Raw genomic sequence first — 19,700 nt, 5'->3', positions numbered from 1 at the left:
GGGGAAGCAGCATTATTTTACAAACGGCTATATAACAAATCTCCTTTGTTACTTAAATTCATTGAAATGCTTGTTTCAGAAGCACAGTGACCTTAATTTAGTCTCGGCTACTATGGAAGTGAACCGAGTTCAGCTTTGCTAGGACCACCTTATAATGCTGGCAGGGTGCAGGGAAGTGGGAGCCCTGGCAGGGAAGGACGTTGGGGTTCTCATCAAGCCACTGGGCATTCCTTCCCCACCTGGCCCGGGCAGGCGCTGTGAAAGCTGGGATCCCGATGTGCTGACGCCGGCATTTCACCGATTCCCCAAGCCGGGTTCCTCCTCCAGTTGAAGCGTTACTTGGGACAGCAAATGAGTCATGAAGGTTGAATGGATTTCACATTCGGAGCCTACGTGAGGACACCGCACAAACCAACCTTGCAGGGACCCAAGCCCAAAAGCAAAGGCTGACTGGAAAATATCCGCTGTGGCAAGCAATTACAAAAGAGCTACTGAAAATTTTATAACTTGCTTCCAGGAGAGCTTTCCTTGTCAAAAATGTATAAAGCCACGTGGTTCTGCTAACAGTTACATCAGAACTGAGGAATCCTCCCCCTCCCCTCGCTCAAATTCAATCACTTGGAAAAGAAAAATGCCCAGAGCTTTAAAGAGACACAGGCCTCTGCTTACCGATCAGCGGCATGCAGAGGTACTGAAGTCAGGGAGAGCACAGTAGGACATGCAGAGTCCTGCAAATTACACGTGGTGCATCCATTCTCCAGATGCTTCACCGACACTGATGCAACTAACAGACCCTGGGCAAATGGAAACCAACTGCAGAGAAAGAGCCTGCCGGGGCAGGGAAAGGGGCTGGCACCTCCTCCTCATCCACAGCTCTGCCTGCATCACCTTGGGCAAGTCACTCAAGGCTTTTTTTTTTCCTCCCTTTTCTTTTCGTCCCCCCCCCCCCTCCCCGCCCTTTGATTTTTTTGTTGTCTACCCAGTTTTACAACAAACCAGATCACTGATTCCTCCTTTCACCTTCACTGCAAGAATTCAGTCCTCCAGCAACTCGGCTGGAGCATCCATCAGACACCCCCAGTGACCCTGGAAAATAGGGCCTTGTGATTTACCCAGTAGGATGGTGCTACTCATACAAGGTTCACAGTTTGGGCTTAGATTTTGAAACTTCTTATAGCCCTCAAGAAGAAAAAGCCACAACGATATCCAAGTTTGTTACATCTGAGACATTTTAAGGTGCTCAAAGGGTCTGATGCAAGAGCGAACTTGTACACCTCCTGTGTAGTCTGGGAAATCCATTTGCAATACAAAGAGTTTCTCCTGAATTTGGCAGATTCTCTTGAAATATTGCACTGCTTTTGACTACGTGCTGTCAGGAAAGTAGCAGATCCTCTGTGCATTGAAGGCCTCCCCAGGCTGGTTTCCAAAGCCTGCAATTCACTTTCCCCTGGTGCAGTTTATGAAATGTTTCCAGCTCTTCACTTGATGGAGAAAGCATGTTTACCTGGAGCTACAGGCCAGTGCTGCCTGAGAGAGCACCTTGTTTCTCTGCTCCCTCTATCTTGCCTTAGTAGTTTCCTCACCAGGAAACAAGAGGTAATCAAAGCCTTAAGTCCATTTGGAAATAGCTTTGACTGCTAAAGATCTAAAGTGTTTTTAATAAAAGCCTATTAAAAGGATTAACCCAAAGGACAGAAAGCCAAAGCTTAAAATCGCACTGGAAAAGCACATGAAAAGATAGTAACTAAGGAGGAAATTTGCATTGACAGCTGAGAAAGTGGGCGAGACAGCCTACATGAGTTTTTCCGTCTGTGACTGCAGGATATATCCACCCTATATAAAGCCCTAAGTATGTCTGCTACCCGTAGTTACGTCAGCATCAGCTCTACTGCATATTAAAGTAACTGAAATGGAACATTTTCCCTGACTAGACCTGACATCAGCAACGTGCTAAAATCCACCCGTGGTTTTCACTTGACAGCCACTTCCATTTTGCTTGAATTTAGACAGGCCGGAGGCCGCAGCCGGTCCTCGGCACGACGGAGAGGAGGAGCATTCGGAACACAGTGTGATTTCACATTCAGGAACCATATTCAAGATGCCCGTGCTTTGTGAGGAAGTTGCACAACAGCGGTTGCTAGCCCCATTTGAATCGTGCAGAGTGCCGTTCCAGACGTTAAACATCTGCCTAATGCTTCCACCGCAAAGCAGCAGAATCATTATTCCCACGCTGCACCTATTAGTCATCGTTAATACATGACTATTCTCATTACTGCACCATCAGAGGTCTTCACAGAGATGGAAGGTGGTGACAAACCTGAAAGGCCTCCAAGCTAAACAGAGCACTCAAAGGATGGGAGAAAGCAATGACTCTCAGCCTCCTTTTGCAGATTGAGAAATAAGGTGCAGAGAGAGCAAACTGCTTCTCCAAAGACCACAAGGGCAGGAAATGGCATCCAAGTGTCCCAAGGCCCCAGCTCTAACCTCCACATGAAGATCCCTCCTGCAGCAGGGAATATCAGCTAAACTTCTAGTGCTAAAGCACTTACATTCTGATCAAGCACATTTGGTTTTTTCCCTCCTTCCCACTCCACCAGCCTAGCAGGAGCTGTATTGCACAAAACCAAAGACATCCAGCCTGTCTCCGACAGCTGCCAATAACAGATGCTGAGGAAAGAGCATCTGAACAGGGCAACATGCAGCAATTCTTCCCTGCTGTTTTCCTGCAGCTTCCGAGCATCTGCATCTCACAGAGGGTATATTTTAATGTCCAAAATCCCTGGATAGATTTGAGAATCCCTTACTGGGATTTATGATATCAGAGCAACAGGCAAAGAAAGAAACTGGCCCACCGAGTCAGAGAAGGGGAGAGAGAAGTCACAAAGTTGCAAAAACTAAAAACTCTTGAAAAAAGGAAAGCTTGGGAATGCTGTTAGGTACCTTACGATTTGCCTGTTATTTTTGCAATTAGTTCAGCAGCTTAGCAAATAAAAACATGTTGCTACATCTGTTTCCAACAGAGCTCTGACCACTGCAGGGGTGGGGATGCTGGGGTCCCCATAAAGGATCCTGGGGTGCCCTGACTCAGTGCAGTACCCGTGATCCAGTCTAGGACTTGAGATGCCTGTATCTCCTACTTCCAGGCTGCGTGTCTGGGCATGTATTTTCCACTAACTGATTGGATTGGGTTGTCTTTGCTGGTCATTTCACAGAAGTGAAAAATAAGATGTAAACTTGAATGGCTTGCTCTTGGACTTGAAAAAACAGTCAGAGCCAGCACGATACCTCAGGCACTGCAGGTTCCAGTACAAAGGTCCCACGACACGTCTCTCTTCCCCCAGAGATGCTGACATACACACAAAAAGAAATCCTGCTCTGACTTGGGACTCTGCTTTAGTGAATCCAACACTTTTGTCATTTTTTTTTGCCTGTATTTGCCAAGAACGAAACAAAAAAGTGAGCAAACTAGCAAGAAATAAGCCATCATTTTCATTCCCTTGAGGGTATTTCAATCTTCAGATAGCTATAGCAGACTGGCATGCAATGACATTTTCATGATCTGTCTGAGAGCAAAACCAATCCACATCCATTCCCCTTTCCACTCAGAGAGAGTAGGTTTAGAGCAGAGAATTATTGATATAGCAACTCAAGGGTTTGCACTGAGTCTGAACAAACAGCAAAACGTCTGAGAAGAATTCAACATGCTGTAGACCTCAGCTTTATATTGGAAGATTGAAGAACAAAGGATCAAAATAAGTATACTATAGGTTTCTCAAGGAGAAAGGACTGCTAAGAGCTTTCTCCCATTACCTCTTTACAGATTTGAATGGTTTCCTTTCATTACAGAGTTTTTGTTACACTGGGAGTATTCAATAATGCAAATACAGACTTACATTTTATCTTCCAACACCAACGTGTAGAGCGGCTGGGCTAATGGTGAAAACAGGCTCCACATAAAAATCAGAAGCAAACAATACTTAATAGCTAGAGCAGACTTTTTTAAATCACCCTCTCCATACTTTATGTACACGTGGAGACCAACGCCTACAACAAGCTGTCATATCAACAAGGAAACCTCATCTCTGAAAGCTTTACTTATTCTCACGTTATAGCCATACACTGAAGCTACAAGGTAGACCTGGTAAATCCTCTGAAGGATACCTGAGGATCACAAGGCAGGTATCTGCAACCAGCTCAGAAGCTGAATGCACATCTGCCAAGCTCCCACCTCAGAATCAACCATAAAGTAGAGCCTTCAACAATATTTCAGGAGCCAAGCAGCCATTCATCAAAGAGCAACGCTACCTCTAGGAAATAAAACTGGGTTGGCTGCACCCCATGTTATAGGAAGGAAAACAGAGGGCCAAGCCCCAAAGCCAATGGGACATGGCTTGCTCAGTCTAAGGCTGAGGAACACAAAGCAGGGAGGGAAAAACCATGCACAAAACCACAAGTTCAGCTTCCTCAATACGAAGGAAAAATGCTGCTGAGGATTTCTACCCACAAAGCAAGAGCAGAGATCAAGCCCAGAAAGAGTTAACTCTCATGGCTCATACATGGCAGTCCTCCCCTTCTCAGCTAGCCTTGCGCAATTCCCACCTCTTTAGGCCAACAGCTGTAGAGATGTATGTGCCAGCTCTTTTCCTTTTTTTTTCTCCCCCTAAACTCCAACTCTTAGAATTCAGCTACTAGCATAATTCAGACCTGGATCTCCAACCTCTCTGCTTATGAAACAATCCCACCCACACACTTGAGGTTGAATCAGCTCTTGCCTTTGCTTTCTGCTCTACAGAACGCTGCTAGTTCAGAGGACAGCGTGTCTTGCATTGCTGACCCCGTGCATGGAGTTTGCAGGTCTGCTCCATCACTACTAGCCTGATTCGTCAAACTGCAGCTCCACTTTCATCAAAGACATCCATTCTGGCACAGACGAACTCCATTAAGGGAGTAAGCACTCAAGCAGTAAGAAATCCTACAGCATTTTTCTCCTGCTTGAGTTAAGCCTCCTTAGCCTTGAAAGGTGTGAAGAAACAGAAAGCAAAATAAAGCTGGGTATGGAGGGCAGGGGGAGGAAGTGTAGTACATCTATTCCTAGATTCAACACTCTGTCTTCTACATCAACCTGCTTTTTACTGGAGCCACTTGACAGTGTATAGTGGTATAAAAATCAGACCGAAGCTAAAATAATGCTGTGATCTGAGGCTGAAGAGATCTCGCTCAGTTCTGCCACAGATCTCCTGTGTGATTTCAGCCACACAAACTCACTTCCCCACCTCCGTGCTGTTACCTCTGGCCTCTTGCTCCCACTTCCTCATCCCTTCTGGAAAGGGAAGACAACACTAAGCTCACCTCACCTGCTCTGAATCACAAAGCCTCTGCAGCAAGGACTTCACATCTGTATTTGCCCAAAGCAAAGATGTGATTTCGGTTGGGACTTCCAACGTTACTACAATACAAATTAGTATAAAAATGAGGGGGGGGGAAGCGTCAAACTATTCTGGGTTGGGCCATATTCCCTCCCCCCTACTCCTTTCCCCGCCAAGAGCCACTTCCAAGACCCGCGCTGCTGCTCCTCTTCAGTCCCGGACACAAAAGCCCACCGCAAGCCAACATGCTGCGCTCTGTTACGAAACCAATGAATCTCAGCTTCAGAAAGCCAAGGTCTGCCCGGAGACAGTGAAAAGAAAGGGGTTTGTTTTTGAGCTTTCACAAAAGGATTGCTGGCTTGGAAAGTTTTCACATGAGCCTCAGCTGCTTTTGTTTCCACTCTCTGAAACAAATGCTTCCCCATGGCTTCGGATCCAATTGCAAAACCTGACACAACTTTCATAACATTTTCTTTCACCTTCTGCCATCTGCTTTATGTTGGCAGAACGATTATGCCCAGGACAGCATGCTTGTGTCCTCCTCCACTGCCCAAGCTCAGCGATAACCTTTCTTCTTGCAACAGCCCTGAGGATGCAGAGTAATCAATACAGGGAGGAGATCCTGTTCCTAGAAACCTGACTGCTACTTTGCAGTCTGCAGACACTACCCTAGTTCTGAATCACCGGCTCCTGGCTGAAAGCAAACCACAGCAGCTGGGATTTCAGAGGGGCTTTTCAGAAGAGCATCTCAACACCCACTTCAAACACACGCCCACGTGCCCAGTGACACTAAGAAACCAGCTAGAGAAGTGCATGGGGCAGGCTATGGTTGTATGCGTCTCCCCCACAGCCAGAGAAACTACTCAAATGCAGGCAGAAAGGGAACCAGAATGAAATTTTGCTTCTGTGTATTTTACTTTTTTTTTTAAAAAAAAAAAACCATGAGTGATGCTAAGGATTGCTGAGCAAGAGAGTGGAGGTATTCAGTACTGGCTCTGGCAGCTATCTGGTCGCCAGGTTGATTGTACAAGCAGACAGCTTAGGCAAAGGTGCACTTTTACCACAAATCCTTGATTTAACAAATGCAAGGAGCCTGCGTGCTGTCTCTGTTTAGTCATTGCTCTTCTGCTTTAAGATTCCCCATGATCTACTCGAACTGCTCTTTCCTTCCTTATGCCTGACCTACCCCATTGCCCTTTAGATGCAGAAACCTATTCATATCATCATTTTTCATTTACAGTGGAGCTCCAGGATTTCTCGGCTTCCCAAACACCAAGATATTAAGGCTGCAACTTGGACAAGAAATGAATTGATTTTTTTTCAATTAAGAACATAACATGAAATCTTTCCACATAGACTTTGTTCATCCCAGAGGCATCTTCTCTCCTACATTTAAATCCTTCACTTACTTCCACCGAAGTCTCAGCTACCAAGTCTTTTCCCCTGAAGATGACTTTTTATAAAGCTATCTCTTCACATACAGAGGAATGGGTGGAATCTGTTTTGATTTAAACATCTGAAGCTGTGCCTCTCGGTCACTAACAAGGTCCCAGCTGTTAAGTAAACATGGTGAAATAGATGCTGCAAGACAAAGATGGTTTGCCTATGGGGGACAGCAGTCCCCTGGGAACATTTTGCTGTATTGGACTGCAAGCACTTTTTGTTCTGGGTTTGTGCAGTACAAAAGGGTAAGGGATGAGAGTGCATTTCAGGATTAGGGTCCAGGAGCAAATACAGTGCAGATTATAAATGACAAAAGCCGAGGCCTTTGCTAAGCCATGGAACGCTTCAGTGGCGGCCTCATGAGTGCCAATGCAAAGCAGGCTAATGAAAAGCACTAGAGAAAAGAAACACTGGTGACAAAAGCGAGCAAGAGAAGGCAGGAGCCCTGAACCCTGGAGATACTTTGGCATGGGTAGGAGGCTTAGCTTAGGATAGGATGCTGCTCTGTTCTGTGCACATCATGGCCCAAGGGTTTCACGATGAGCAAAGCTTTTACGTTCTCCACTTCCTTTCTAGCGAGCTGTTTTAAAGACAATCTGGATCAGATGCTGCAAGCTAGCCAGATTTATTACCTGACCTCCACACTGCAAAACAGAACAAGATCATACTCTGTTCTCAAGCTTAGTTAAATATTTCCTTGTGTAACAGAGAAATGGTATCACATCCAGCACAACGGCTGTCAGCTACTCAGGCCCTGGATACAGTCGGTGCAAGGAGACGAACAGGTTAACTCTGTTCCCCTGCAGCAAACCAATGCCACCCTTGGCGCTCTCTTGGCCCTACCAGGCTCCGTAGCTCACACCTCCCACTAGATGACAAGCACCAGCTCTCTGCCCAGCAAACCCTACATCCTGACATGCCACAAGCCATCACAAAGAAACCATTGAGGCAAGCAGTTAGAAACTATCACACACACACTTTAAAATCATAGCACTGAAGAAACACAGTGGCTTACCCCAACAGCAGCTTAATTAATATGTATCTGGAGTTAGCTCCAGAAGAGATGCCAAGACCCCTTCTAGACACACAAAGCATCGGCATTTACATTACACATGGGCTTATGTTTAGAGAAGTAAACATTTACACCAAAGGGAAAGAAACTGAAACACTGTTGTCATAACAAACAGGCAAATAAACCTTTTATTGTCAAACATTCTTGAGAACTGGACAGTCGAGACAGAGCTGAAGTCTCAGATGGTGGTGACCCAAGTTGCAATTCCCCGTTGTACGGCGTCTCCACTGCATGGCAAGGAGCTAGATAAGAGGAAGATTTATCTGTGTGCCAAGCCACAAACAATGTCCCTGTCCTGCTCCCTTCCTCACACCTTCCAGTCAGCAGCTGCTTGGCATACAGGAGCATTTTATTTGGCCTCATCCACAGAGCCCAATTTAACTGAAAGCTCCTGAGCAGGGCTTAGCAAGGCCCTTTCCCCACTGGTTAAGAAACCTGGACAATATAGTTCAACCCGCTTTTAACCTGGCAAAACCAGAGCCTTTGAGCCATGGGGCTTTGAAGTGCGATTTTTATACTTCACATATGCCCAGAAGGGAAAAGAAGGACAGAAATAGCAGCACAGCCTGGTATGTTTAGCTAGACCTTGTCTGCCCACCGTCTGGCCAAAGCTATGGTCTAGTCTCAGGTACCAGATATATTTGTGAACTTGTAATGGCTGCAGCAATTTGATATATTTAGAGTACGTCCTATTTGAAGCCTGTGTGTGTGCACACGGAGGAAGAGGGTGGACAACAAATATTTTGTTAAGGATGTTCTGGGGGATAGGTTAAAGAAAATACCTATCGTGCATTTACTTAAGAAATATATTAAGGGTAGGAGTTAGTTACTGTGGTCTTAAAATTACTGGTCAACCCAGTAAGGCAGTTGCAGGTGGGCCTGTGCTGTGTTTGGACAACACAAAGTGGCTACATGTACTGTTTGAAAAAGCAGGGCCTGCATTCCCTGCTCATGGTTTTGTGAACACACATTAAATCATTTTGATTTCAGAGCTTCTGGCATCCTGCAAAGACTTAGGAAAACGTTTGAGACTGTGCACACATTTAAACTGCGGGCTTTGGCACTGTATAAAGGAACCTTAAAGCAGGTCCACACTACCCACCCGACCACTTTCAGACACTTGTGAACTGCAAGACAAGAAACAACCAACAGTCGTATGCACTTCTGCGTGGATTTTATCCTGCTCTTTGCACCTTTTGCCATGACACCTTAGTGGAAGAAGGAGTGTAGTTCAGGGCAGTCAAGATGCACAGATTCTGCTCCCAGCTCTTTTCCTCCACTTAGCTCCTAGAACCTGCCCCACCTGCAGAACAGATACAGTGCTTACTTGGGGCAAACAGACAGCACAAGGCCCCATGTGCTCAGAGATCTTTGGCTAAAGCAGCAGATTCCACTTGTTATATTTTACAGAGCTTGAATTATTGCAGTTCAGCATACATATTTATAGCATTTACTGTCTGTCCCTCCTGAACTCCACCAGAGAGTCAGCAAGCAGTTTCTGTGTTCTCAGATACGCTTTGAGCACTTAAAACCAACATGATTAAACTTCTCCTTTGAGCTCCCAAGACACCACTCACAATGCGCCTGCCACACTGTAATGCCTACAAGAGTTACCATTATGAATAAAGCGGGTAATGGGTGTAACCATGATGGCAGAGCACAAGTTGTACATCAAGCCACTAATGTGAATTAGAGTATGCAAAACAGAGCTTTTACTCCAGGCTGTGGCTAAAAGAGAAGGAATGCAAGCAAAATCAAACTCCGAGTTAAAAAATGATGTTATTTTAACAACAACTTCTGTCCCATCATACTGCAAGCACAGATGCCTCGGTGGAGGATCACAGCAAGCAGGTTCAGCATCAACTTCCTCGTGTTCCCAACCATCCACACAGGCTGTGGGCAGCTTTTACATTCACACACAATTACTGGGTTAAGCCATGCTCAGCCACACACTTGCAGCACTTCCAAGCACGGCTTTTTTTTAACCCCTTCAGGGTGTGCGGCTAACTCTCACAGAGCTGGAGTCTGCAGGAGGGGAGAGAGGATACGATACCAGTGGTACCTGCCTTTCCCCTCCTAATGCTCCCAAAGGCAGACAGGTAATAATAAAGTCAAACCACAAGCCCCGCTCTCTTCATTAACGAGACACTGTCTGCATATTTAGTCTACACACTTTAAAGAGAAGGGGGAAAAGCCCATGTAAAATGCATTCGATGTCTTCACGCTCACGTCAGCATCGAACAAACACTGCTGTCCTAGCTTTGAAAAGGTGAGCAACCTTCAGTGTTTATGCAGCCACCGAGCTAAAGGGGTATCAGGCTAATTCTGACCAGCCAGCAGCCCATGAAAGGGCTGTCCTGCTATGCACATTCATCACCCTCCAAGAAATAATCCTTTGAACAAGTCCCAAGGCTAAAAGCTGCAGTGGCTGTGGAAAATAGCAAGCAAAAATGATGGGAGTTTCTCTGCCCTTTAACAACAGACTGATGGATTTCAGACCTGCCCCAACCTCGGTCCTGTTAAAAGAGTTAACATCTTCCTGCCTGTCTCCCATCTTCTTATCACAGATCTTCCATCACTCACCCTAGACCGAAACGTTTCACTTTGGCCTGTGACCGGTGACTTGCCTTACAGAAGCAAGGGTCAGGCACTGCCCCTTCCCAACAGGGCAGGGAATGGAAAGGCTCAGGGACAGGAAGAGATATGACATAACCCTCAAAATATGAGCTGTGATGGGAAAAGATCTGTCTGAGCATATATATATATAAGCCAAGTGGTTTATGGTGATGGAAAATTTCATACTATACTACTTATCTGCAGCATTTCCAAACTGGGAAATGGAGGTATGTACGTTGTCCAATAAAAATAAACTCTGCTCGAGGGCTATCATGTTGCTTTTAAAAGAGTGCGAACTCTCTGCCTGTCAGATTTTAGGAAGCAAGGCCAGATTTGAGCAAATGTCAATTTGCACAGCCCCTCTGAGCTGGAGCCCCATCAAAATGAAGTCAGATGTTGTCTTATACATACTGGCTTTCCACGTTAAATCTCAGCAGCTCTTGGCAGCCCCAGAGAACTTAGCACTGAAGGGTCTTTAAGACACTTTCTAAATGATGAATTTAAGATGGTCTATCTGTTCCTGGCAGTGGGAACACACAGAGCTCCCTATTACAGGCAAGGGAAACCTAAATGCGATGGCACACATTTGGCAACGGGTTAGCACAAAGCACGTATTTCCCCTGAACGCTTGCAACAGCAAAGCAGAACAAAACTGCTGCTCCTACCCCAGCGCAGCTTACACCCTGACACGTGAACGTAGACTGGAGTCAGCGCTTGCTCCTGTTAATCTGCTGGCTGTAAACACATCAGTTTGCAAACAGTCAGATCCATTTGGGAATCATTACAGTTGTTACTAACTAGTGTGGGAAAGCAACATCGGAAGGTGTAATTGAATACATAAGCTCTGTGCATCATCTTAAATCAGGCCTATTTTGAGTAAAGCCAGGTTTTAAAAGCAGCTTAAGGGCGAACTGAAATATCTTCCACTGGAAATCTCAGTAGGAAATTTTTACTGGTTTAGCTCCGTTAGTGCAGTAGCTGAAGCCAGTGGGACTGTTGGATAGACCTGACCACAGCATTGCTGCTCAGTAGAAAATTCCAGGCCCTTCAACCCTGATCTCATTCCAAAGAGAAAACATCACTTGGGCAAGCTTTGGGCTACAGAATAAAAAACCCAGCAGCTTACAAAACGATGATGTTTCCTCTGATGAATGTGAGGTATGATATGCAGAATTCCCAGGCATGTTAGAGAGGGCAAAGACTTTCAACTTGCCTTCACACAAGCCTTTTGACCTCCCCGTTTTGGAGTTTATGACCCTATGAGTAACCCTGCTCGTCATCTTTGACTCAAACTATGTCACGCCAACTGCTAAGGAGATAAAGCAAAGATTAAGAAGAGGAGGAAAGCTGAGAGAGGGGTAAAGAGTTTAAACATTTGACAGCTAGCTGTGACTGAAAAGTACTTCCACAATGGCATTTTAAAAATTTATAGTACATCACCTTTAGCCTTAATCCTGCTGCAATGAAACCAGCAGAAAAAGAACCCTTCAGCTGCCAGTGATCTTACAGGGATATAAGAAAAATCAGCCTGATTTTGTGGAGTAGAAGCAATGGTAGGGTACTAAGATGTTCATAAAATTCAAGCAGCGATAGGGAGGGGAGAAGCACGCGCACACAGACACATAGAGCTGGGGGTGACAGCAGCCACTGCCCAGAAAATGCAACACTATTTTCCACCACCAGGACAAAGTCACAGAGTCAGCCAGGCTGACAGCTCTCAGCTTAGTGCAGGCACTTAAAAATAATTCTCCTATTTTACCTTTTTTCCCTACCAGTTCAGTGTCTTTAGTCACCAGTCCCCCTTAGCAATTGCTTTGCTGTGAATGCTATTACTTGTCATGTCAGCAGATGCCTTCATCCATACATAGCTCCCAAGAGCTGCCAGGACATGGGGAATACGACTTCTCTTACACCTATTTCTCCTGAGCGATCCTGTTGGTGAGTCAGGATTCTGCTACATGAACTGCTTCGATCTCATGATTCATTTTACTTATCCTATGTGAAGATTAAGCACCCTCACAGCATCAGCACAAGCTAGCCCTCAATTACCCAATGTGTTCAACTCATTAGTCAACCTCTAGTGCTTAGATAATGGAAAAGCAAAGCCCTCCAAAGTTTTATGATTAATATCTGAAGCATCTCAGAGTGAAGTGACCTCTGTCTAGACTAAAGCATCCTTTCTTCCAGGCCTCTGTTTTGAGGATTCACTGTGGCTTTGGGGAAGCACGTGTCTGCCAAAGCCATCACTGATGTTCCATGATCTCGCCTCATTCCCCAAGCAACAACAGTGCCATTGATGGAGGCAGCTTGGGATCCCTCCAGAAAGCCTCCTTTCCCTCCTTAGCCAAGAGAAGCAAGGTCAAGGCAATGAAGAGAATTTCAGCTCTCATATCCTATATCTGCACACTTGCACGGGAGCCTTCCATGGAAGTGCTGGGTGCTGCCTGCTCACCACAGTGTTCTTCCTAAAGCCTCAGCAGGGCAATGAAAGGTCTGACTGAGCATATTATCTTCCCTTGTCAAGTACACTGCATTGCATTAACCTCCAATGGAAAAATCCGGTAGAAGAAAATGCTGGGAGACCCTTTCTAAATCATGAAGTAACTGCTAGAATAATTTTGCTTTAAAGTGATAAAGAAGGTTGAATCCCTTGTTTCGGATCATAAACAAAGCCAAGACTCAGCCATGGAAACCGCACCGTGGTATGCGATACATCCTGGATTCCCCATCTGCTTAAAGTAAGATTTGACTGTGGTTACTGGATAGGCTCTTTCGACAAATTTTGACCAAGGGCAACCACTGAATTCGCGTACTGAAACACCAGAGCATCCGAAACAAGGGATGTCACCACAAATACTTTCCAACCTGAAAAGCTGAGGAAAAATAAACCACACTTTTTTTTTTTTTCTTTGAAGAGCTCAGCCCAACATCTTTCCAGCCCAGCATTTCCCCAGCTCTTTATTCTGCAGAAACCTAACAAGTCCACTGGAAGGTGAATCAAGCTTTTTGCTTCTGTCACTTCCCCAAGTCTCAACCTCAGCCTAGCACTTTAACCCATTCACAATCCAGAACCTTTCCCCCAGTGACCAGCCCACGTTTTCCTCTCTTCAATTCCCTTCATCACTTCCAGTACTAATCCCCCATTCCCACAAATATTTCCATACAGTTATCATGGTTACTTTGTCATTGCTTAGCCAAACTGTGCAAAAATCTCTTTATATCTTTCCTTATGAACCCACCTGTTTCAAGCTACGGTTATAAGCCCTATTCACCTCCAAATCCAAGCCTACCTGCTGACCCCCACTGTTATACCAGAGACCTCCAAATTGCTCCCAGTAGAGCGAGGGAGGGGTCAGGGGAAAGAAAACACAGTAATTTAGTACTATGAACCAACAAAGCCACCCAGGTGTAAGGTCTACAAGTACAGCACATATCCTGTCTCTCCAGAATTCATTTTTAGAAATATAATAAACCAGTTTTCAATTCTGAAAAGCAATTGCAGAACAGGAGTAATATATTTGTCCTTACTTATTCTTATGCTATAAAAAAACCTTTCAAACTCTTTTATACACATAATGCTTTGAACAGCTGAAATTCAAATCAGAAATTTGCATCTTTAGCCAGCATCAGAAGCACTATCAAAAGTTTGCTTTAACCATAGCGTGCAGCTGGGATAACCTATAACGTATACTAGCAGACATCCCTGCCCACAGATCAGCAGCTCTGCTCTTGATCAGCAGCTTATGATTTTGTTTACCTCTATTTGGTTAAGCAATGAGTTGTCAAACTTGAAGCCAGGGATTCTCTTTTCACTGCAGACCACTCCCACGTCTTCGGTGTGTTTGCAGTCAGTTACTCCCCAGCCGTTTGAAGTGCATGCTGCCAGGGTGGTCTCCTTGCCATTACAGTGGACATTGTCCATCCAAATTTTCCCTGAAGGGGAAAGAAAATAGAACTGAGACTCACAAAGAGGATAAATCTAGAATGTACCGATAGCTGATAGGAAAGCAAGTAAGGCTGCTGCGCTCTTACTATGTCAGGGGAAGAGATTACTGCTAAAATATGCTTGAATCACAGCTAAGGAACATCAACGACCCACCTCAAGTACTTACTAACTGCAAACAGCTCTGCCCCACAGCTTTCCCTTTCACTCATCTGCATGGTAATAAAAAAACACCACCAGCCTGAAGCAGACCTCTGCTGCAGTCCTGCTCACGGTGCTAAATGACCTCCTCTGATGACAGCCACTTCAGAGCACGCAGTGTCACCGGGTCTCCTCAATTTGGCTGATTAGACCCTGCCCTGTTATCATACTCACCAAATCATTCCTTCTATATTTAAGGCTTCTCTTTACATCATTTCTCATTTATCAAATCCTCATTAAATCTTTTGTAGGAGACAGCTCCAAATTTTGATTAAATGCCCTAACTTTGTTATAGCAGTTTTTTATAAAAGCTTTAACAAACCACTAATGATTGAAACCTCCTGTTATTTGGGTGCTCTTTGAAAACCAATTGCCAGATCCAGTTTCCAGACTGTAATTACCACTTGCCCTCCAGCAAAAACTGAGTGCATATGCACATGACTATGCATGTGTATATGCATATATATATATATAAAAAAAAAAAAATATATAAAACATTTTAACAAATCAGATCCCTCAGAACTCACTTCTAAGATGAGCAGACAAAAATCAATAGGTGTCACCTCCAAACTTTAGGTCATGTTTTCCCAGGAGCAGCTGAGAACAAAACACCCAACACCAACTCTGAGATTCACCTTTACGAAGTGCCCATTTTCCCTTTGGAAATGTGCTGGGCACATGCTGGTTCCTGTGATTTGCCCCCTAAATTGCAGGGAGCAAGGGCCAACAAGCAATTCCCATATTTTAGGATCCCAAACGCTTTGCTTGTCTGAAGAATAACACAGCCTTTGGACAGAACGGACTGCCTGACCTTCACAGCCACGAGGAGATTCTGTAGCTATTTCCCTTGGCTGTCCCAGCTTTGTTCCAGCAGCCCCAACAGGTTCAGTTGGTTAATCACCAGACAATGGATCTGCCAGCCCTCTCCGTGCTCCCCAAACAGGAGAGCAGAAAGAGCTCCTGCAAAGCCTGGCTCTAGGGTTTGAGGAAGGCACGACTCCCCCTGCACGGGCTCTCTGCATCAGGGTTTACCCAGCGCTATTCTGGCGTGCAGAGAACACTCACTCCTGTTAAATCACGTGGCAATCAGTTTCTGGAGTGTTTTCAAATGTCACGGCCTCTTTCTCGCTTGGAAATCTCCCACTCTACCCCAAGAGCCAAAATCCACAGCTTGGGACAACATTCAAGGTTTCGCATTTCAGTCAAGTCACCGTTAAGGCCTGCTTGCTCTTTTATGGGCAAGTTTATAGGTGTGAGCACTAACGAGTGGTGCTAAGTAACAGACATACAGCACGTTTATCCCTGCTGCAGTGGAAATAATCTGTCTGTGGGTTACATCAAGAGTGTGCCAGGCTTCAATGTTTGCAGAAAAAAATTCCCCGTAGGTCAACATTTAACTAACAGCATATCAAAAGATGACAATTAAATTTGTTGAGCTATATACTATTACAGAGCTATTCTCTTTCACACATTGTGATTTTAAGAATTCATTGCTATAACACACATTCACATTTCCAAGTCTTTGTTCAGCACATATTTGGGAATGAGGTGCAACAAGGTGCAATCCACAATTATCCACACATCCATCACGTACGATTTCAAAGAGCAAGAAAGGATGTACAATTTGGGGTGAGGGAGAATAGCTTTTTCCCACCAGAAACAGCCTGAGAGTGTCCAAAAGGATTATTATAAGTATAGTCCTATATAGGACATGAAGTGCGCACACTCCTTTGGGGTTTTATAGGCTAGTCTGCATTGCAGAATATGATGCATGTGTTTCTGGAGAGGCTAACAGGGCAAAAACAAGATTTGTGTAGCATCGCATAGGCAGTCTGTTTAGAGCCTAACCAGTTCAGAGGAAAAGAAAAATAGGGGGAAGGAGTGTTTAGAGGCCCTGTTTGACTCACTGCAAGGCAATGGAAGCATGAATAGGCAAATAGACCATCTATACATTACATTTGTGGGTGCAGCTTCCCTTTTGACCAGTTATATTGGCTGCTGAAGAGCCTCCTACCCTTATCCACCGCCAGCTGCTCCCAAGCATCCTCTACCAGAGTTCACACACCACAATCTGGTCCTTCAGCTCTTTAACTCATCATTCCTTAATTTGTTTCAGTCAAAACAAGCAAACACCTATTATTTATAGCATTTAATCTAACAGGACCCTGTTTTAAAGAGGCACTGCTTCACCTGGAAGCTATTTCAGTTACATTTGTAGGTAACATCATTACATCCTAAATTCGACTAACAGGTCAAGAATTATTGGGGGTTGGAGAGACAGCTAGTACAATACCACTGCTCTGGAGTTACCTTACCTTCTCCTTTTCCATACTTCGAGCTCGGTAGCCAAGACACTGCCTCCACGTAGCCCAGCTCCCTACAGACCACGTGCGCAGCATGGATGGAGAAGTCATCGTCGCACACCGTGCCCCACTCGCCGCTGTAGAACACCTCCACTCTGCCTTCGTTGTGTTTTCTCTTCTGCCCTGCAAGCCGCAGCTGGATCTTGGGAACATTTGCCGGTCTCTGAGGGGGCTGGTACACTTGTGGGGGTGGCTCAGGGTAACCGGGGAGGTAGGGCCAGTGTTCATACTGAGCAAAGCCCAGCGGGCTCAGAGAAATGAAGAACATCATGATGAAACAGTGGTTATGGGTAAAACCCAGGAATCTTTTCATTTTCAGTGCTGACAGTTCTCAGAGCCAAGTCCTCTGCTAGCAGCTGCCAATCAGTGCAGGTAGGTACTGTGTGGCTGTCCTGAAACGAAAGGAAACTTTGAGTAAGGCTTGGTAACGACATGGACTTTATATCTCTTGCTTCAGCAGGGGATAAAGCTATGGAAGAGACTATGTCCAACACCGTCTGTAAAAACCAAAGTCAAGTAAATTACTTCTTGTGGGGTGGAAGAAAAAACTGAAAAAAACCCCATGAAAATAATTTGTAAGTATAGGTCAACTTGACAAATAGTTTCAGCTGGAAACTGAAAGTTTTCAGCAAGTGCTAGCAATTGATTTTCCTATTTCTCTGCAAATCCAGTAGTTCAGTGGTTCCAGCAAACGACAGCAAACCTTAGTTCAAATCCTACCAGGACAGAACTGAACCATTTTTCTCCCGTACCTCCCTCAATAAAGAAGCCAAACCCATCACTTAAACATTGAAAAACCGGAAGGGTAATGAAATGTATTATAATATGGTTAGAAGTGCGGTATTCATATTGAAGTCTGTTTTCCCAATACAATGATAGAAGACTTATTTTTGTCACTGCACATCCAGTTTCATCTATAGAAAATCAACGTATATTACTGAACACAGATGCTTTGCAGTAGTCATCTTGCCTAACCTTGTCTGTCTGATGGAGTAGTGGCTAATGGTCTGCATTTTTTGGTTGCTAAGCCTGGATAGGGACTGACTTGTCATACAACCGCCACATCAAGCTAGTCATTTAAGGTATGAACCAGCAACTTTTTGACTCATTAGAGAAATTTCATCCAGATGCTGTGCAGAGTTTAAATCCTGGTCCTTTTCTGCCCGCTTCCCGCTCATGTACTGCTCAGCCTTCATTCAGACACCCAGCACATGGAGTGGTCAAGCAGCACACGTGGGGGTTGATGATTGAATAGTTTCCAAATGAAGCAATGCCAGAGCACAGTGGGAAAAAGCTCCCCAGCCCTTTAAAGCTCCATTATTTCCTGGCAACCACCAAAGAGGAGGGAGAAGGGGAAAGACTTGGCTCCAAAAACAGATGTCTAGAAGCCAAAATCCTCCAGTATTTTTGTTAGGTCTTAGCTATCCCTAAAAAATGACCAGAAGATCACATACACATATGAAGACACAGCGAAACACATTAACCAGCCTTTCAAGCTGCTTATGAGGAGATGTATCAGAAATCCCAAGCAACTAGCCTGAAATTCAAGAAACATCAGTTCAAACTTCAGCTGACACCGACCTGCAGTGTGACCTCAGGCTGGTCACTTCCAGGGCCGTGCCTCAATTTCCCCTTGCGTTAAACAGGGCTGGTGATCGTGAGCTTCCTACTGAAGTGCTTTGAGACCTGGGGATGAAAGGCATTTGCCTAAGGAATAGACAAACGAAATAGAAGCACATGGGTTAAAAGTCTAGCACTGGACATCAGGGGAAGAAACAGGAAAAACAAGGGGAGACTTTACAACAGGTCTAACTAAATCAGGGCAGGGGGGGAACATGCAGCAAAAAATTCTTGGAAAATAAACATTTTGTTTCAGGGAGCCACGTACTTTCACATTGGTTCCACAAGATGGAGATTTGTAAATTTTCATCAGGCATTCAGAAAAATACCACTATGGAAAAAAAGTATTTTTCAATTTTTTGCAGGTCAGGAGGTGAGGCTCAGAGAAGGAATAAAAGAAAGTCCTGCCCCACATCAGAGACAGTTGGAGGGGAAGAGAGGAAGGAAGTACAACTGCTTTCACAAGGCTGCTCCCCTCCAGCAGCAAACAAAGGGGATTTCCCAAAGTAAGTGTAGTCGACAGGGCAGGATATATGTGTTCTGTAAAAATAAAAGGCTCCTGAGCCAAGCACATTAGTACTAGTCAGACATGCCTGACTTCAATACCCACTAGCACTGATTTCAAAAGAAACCTCTTAAAATGTTTTTCATGGATACAAGACGGTTTTTAGCCCAGAGGATAAACACATGGGCAGAGCAATTGTCGTGAACAGTATAAAAAAAAAATTCAAGTAACCCCCTTAGTCAGATCATAACAGAGGATAACAACATATGTTAGTTATAAGTAAAAATACTGAAGGCGGGGGTCTAACGCTGAGCCCAGCAGAACCACAAGGCTAGTGGTCTTCAGAAAAATCTGTTTTTCAGTTTTAATCTTCTTTAAACATCTGTTTTAACCTACTTTATTTTACGTAGCTGCTCTTTCTTGCTACTGCATAAATTGGATTTTAAAAGCCTCAGCAAATATTAATCAAAAACTAAGTTGGACTGAAACAATCTCTCTCGAAAAACTAAGATGAGAGGTAGCAGGGCTCTGACTTAGCCGAAAGCTACACAGTCGGGTTTCTAAAGAAGTC

At 44.7% G+C, this 19,700-nt stretch overlaps 1 protein-coding gene across 1 annotated transcript in view; it reads right to left on the bottom strand.

Annotated features, from left to right (window-relative positions):
* Positions 1 to 17,317, bottom strand: part of LOXL2 (lysyl oxidase-like 2) — a 41,987-nt gene extending 24,670 nt beyond the window's left edge. The window contains exons 1-2 of the mRNA XM_009580339.1: positions 16,957 to 17,317; positions 14,255 to 14,430 (exon numbers count right to left, since the gene is read on the bottom strand). Of these exons, the coding sequence (XP_009578634.1) occupies positions 14,255 to 14,430; positions 16,957 to 17,317 (537 nt within the window). The remainder of the gene's footprint in view (positions 1 to 14,254; positions 14,431 to 16,956) is intronic.
* Between the last annotated feature and the right edge of the window lie 2,383 nt (positions 17,318 to 19,700).

Source organism: Fulmarus glacialis, unplaced genomic scaffold (assembly GCF_000690835.1).
Source record: "Fulmarus glacialis isolate BGI_N327 unplaced genomic scaffold, ASM69083v1 scaffold33146, whole genome shotgun sequence".
Lineage (NCBI taxonomy): Eukaryota > Metazoa > Chordata > Aves > Procellariiformes > Procellariidae > Fulmarus > Fulmarus glacialis.
Note: the sequence above shows the minus strand (reverse complement) of the source record. Positions and strands in the feature narration are given on the sequence as shown.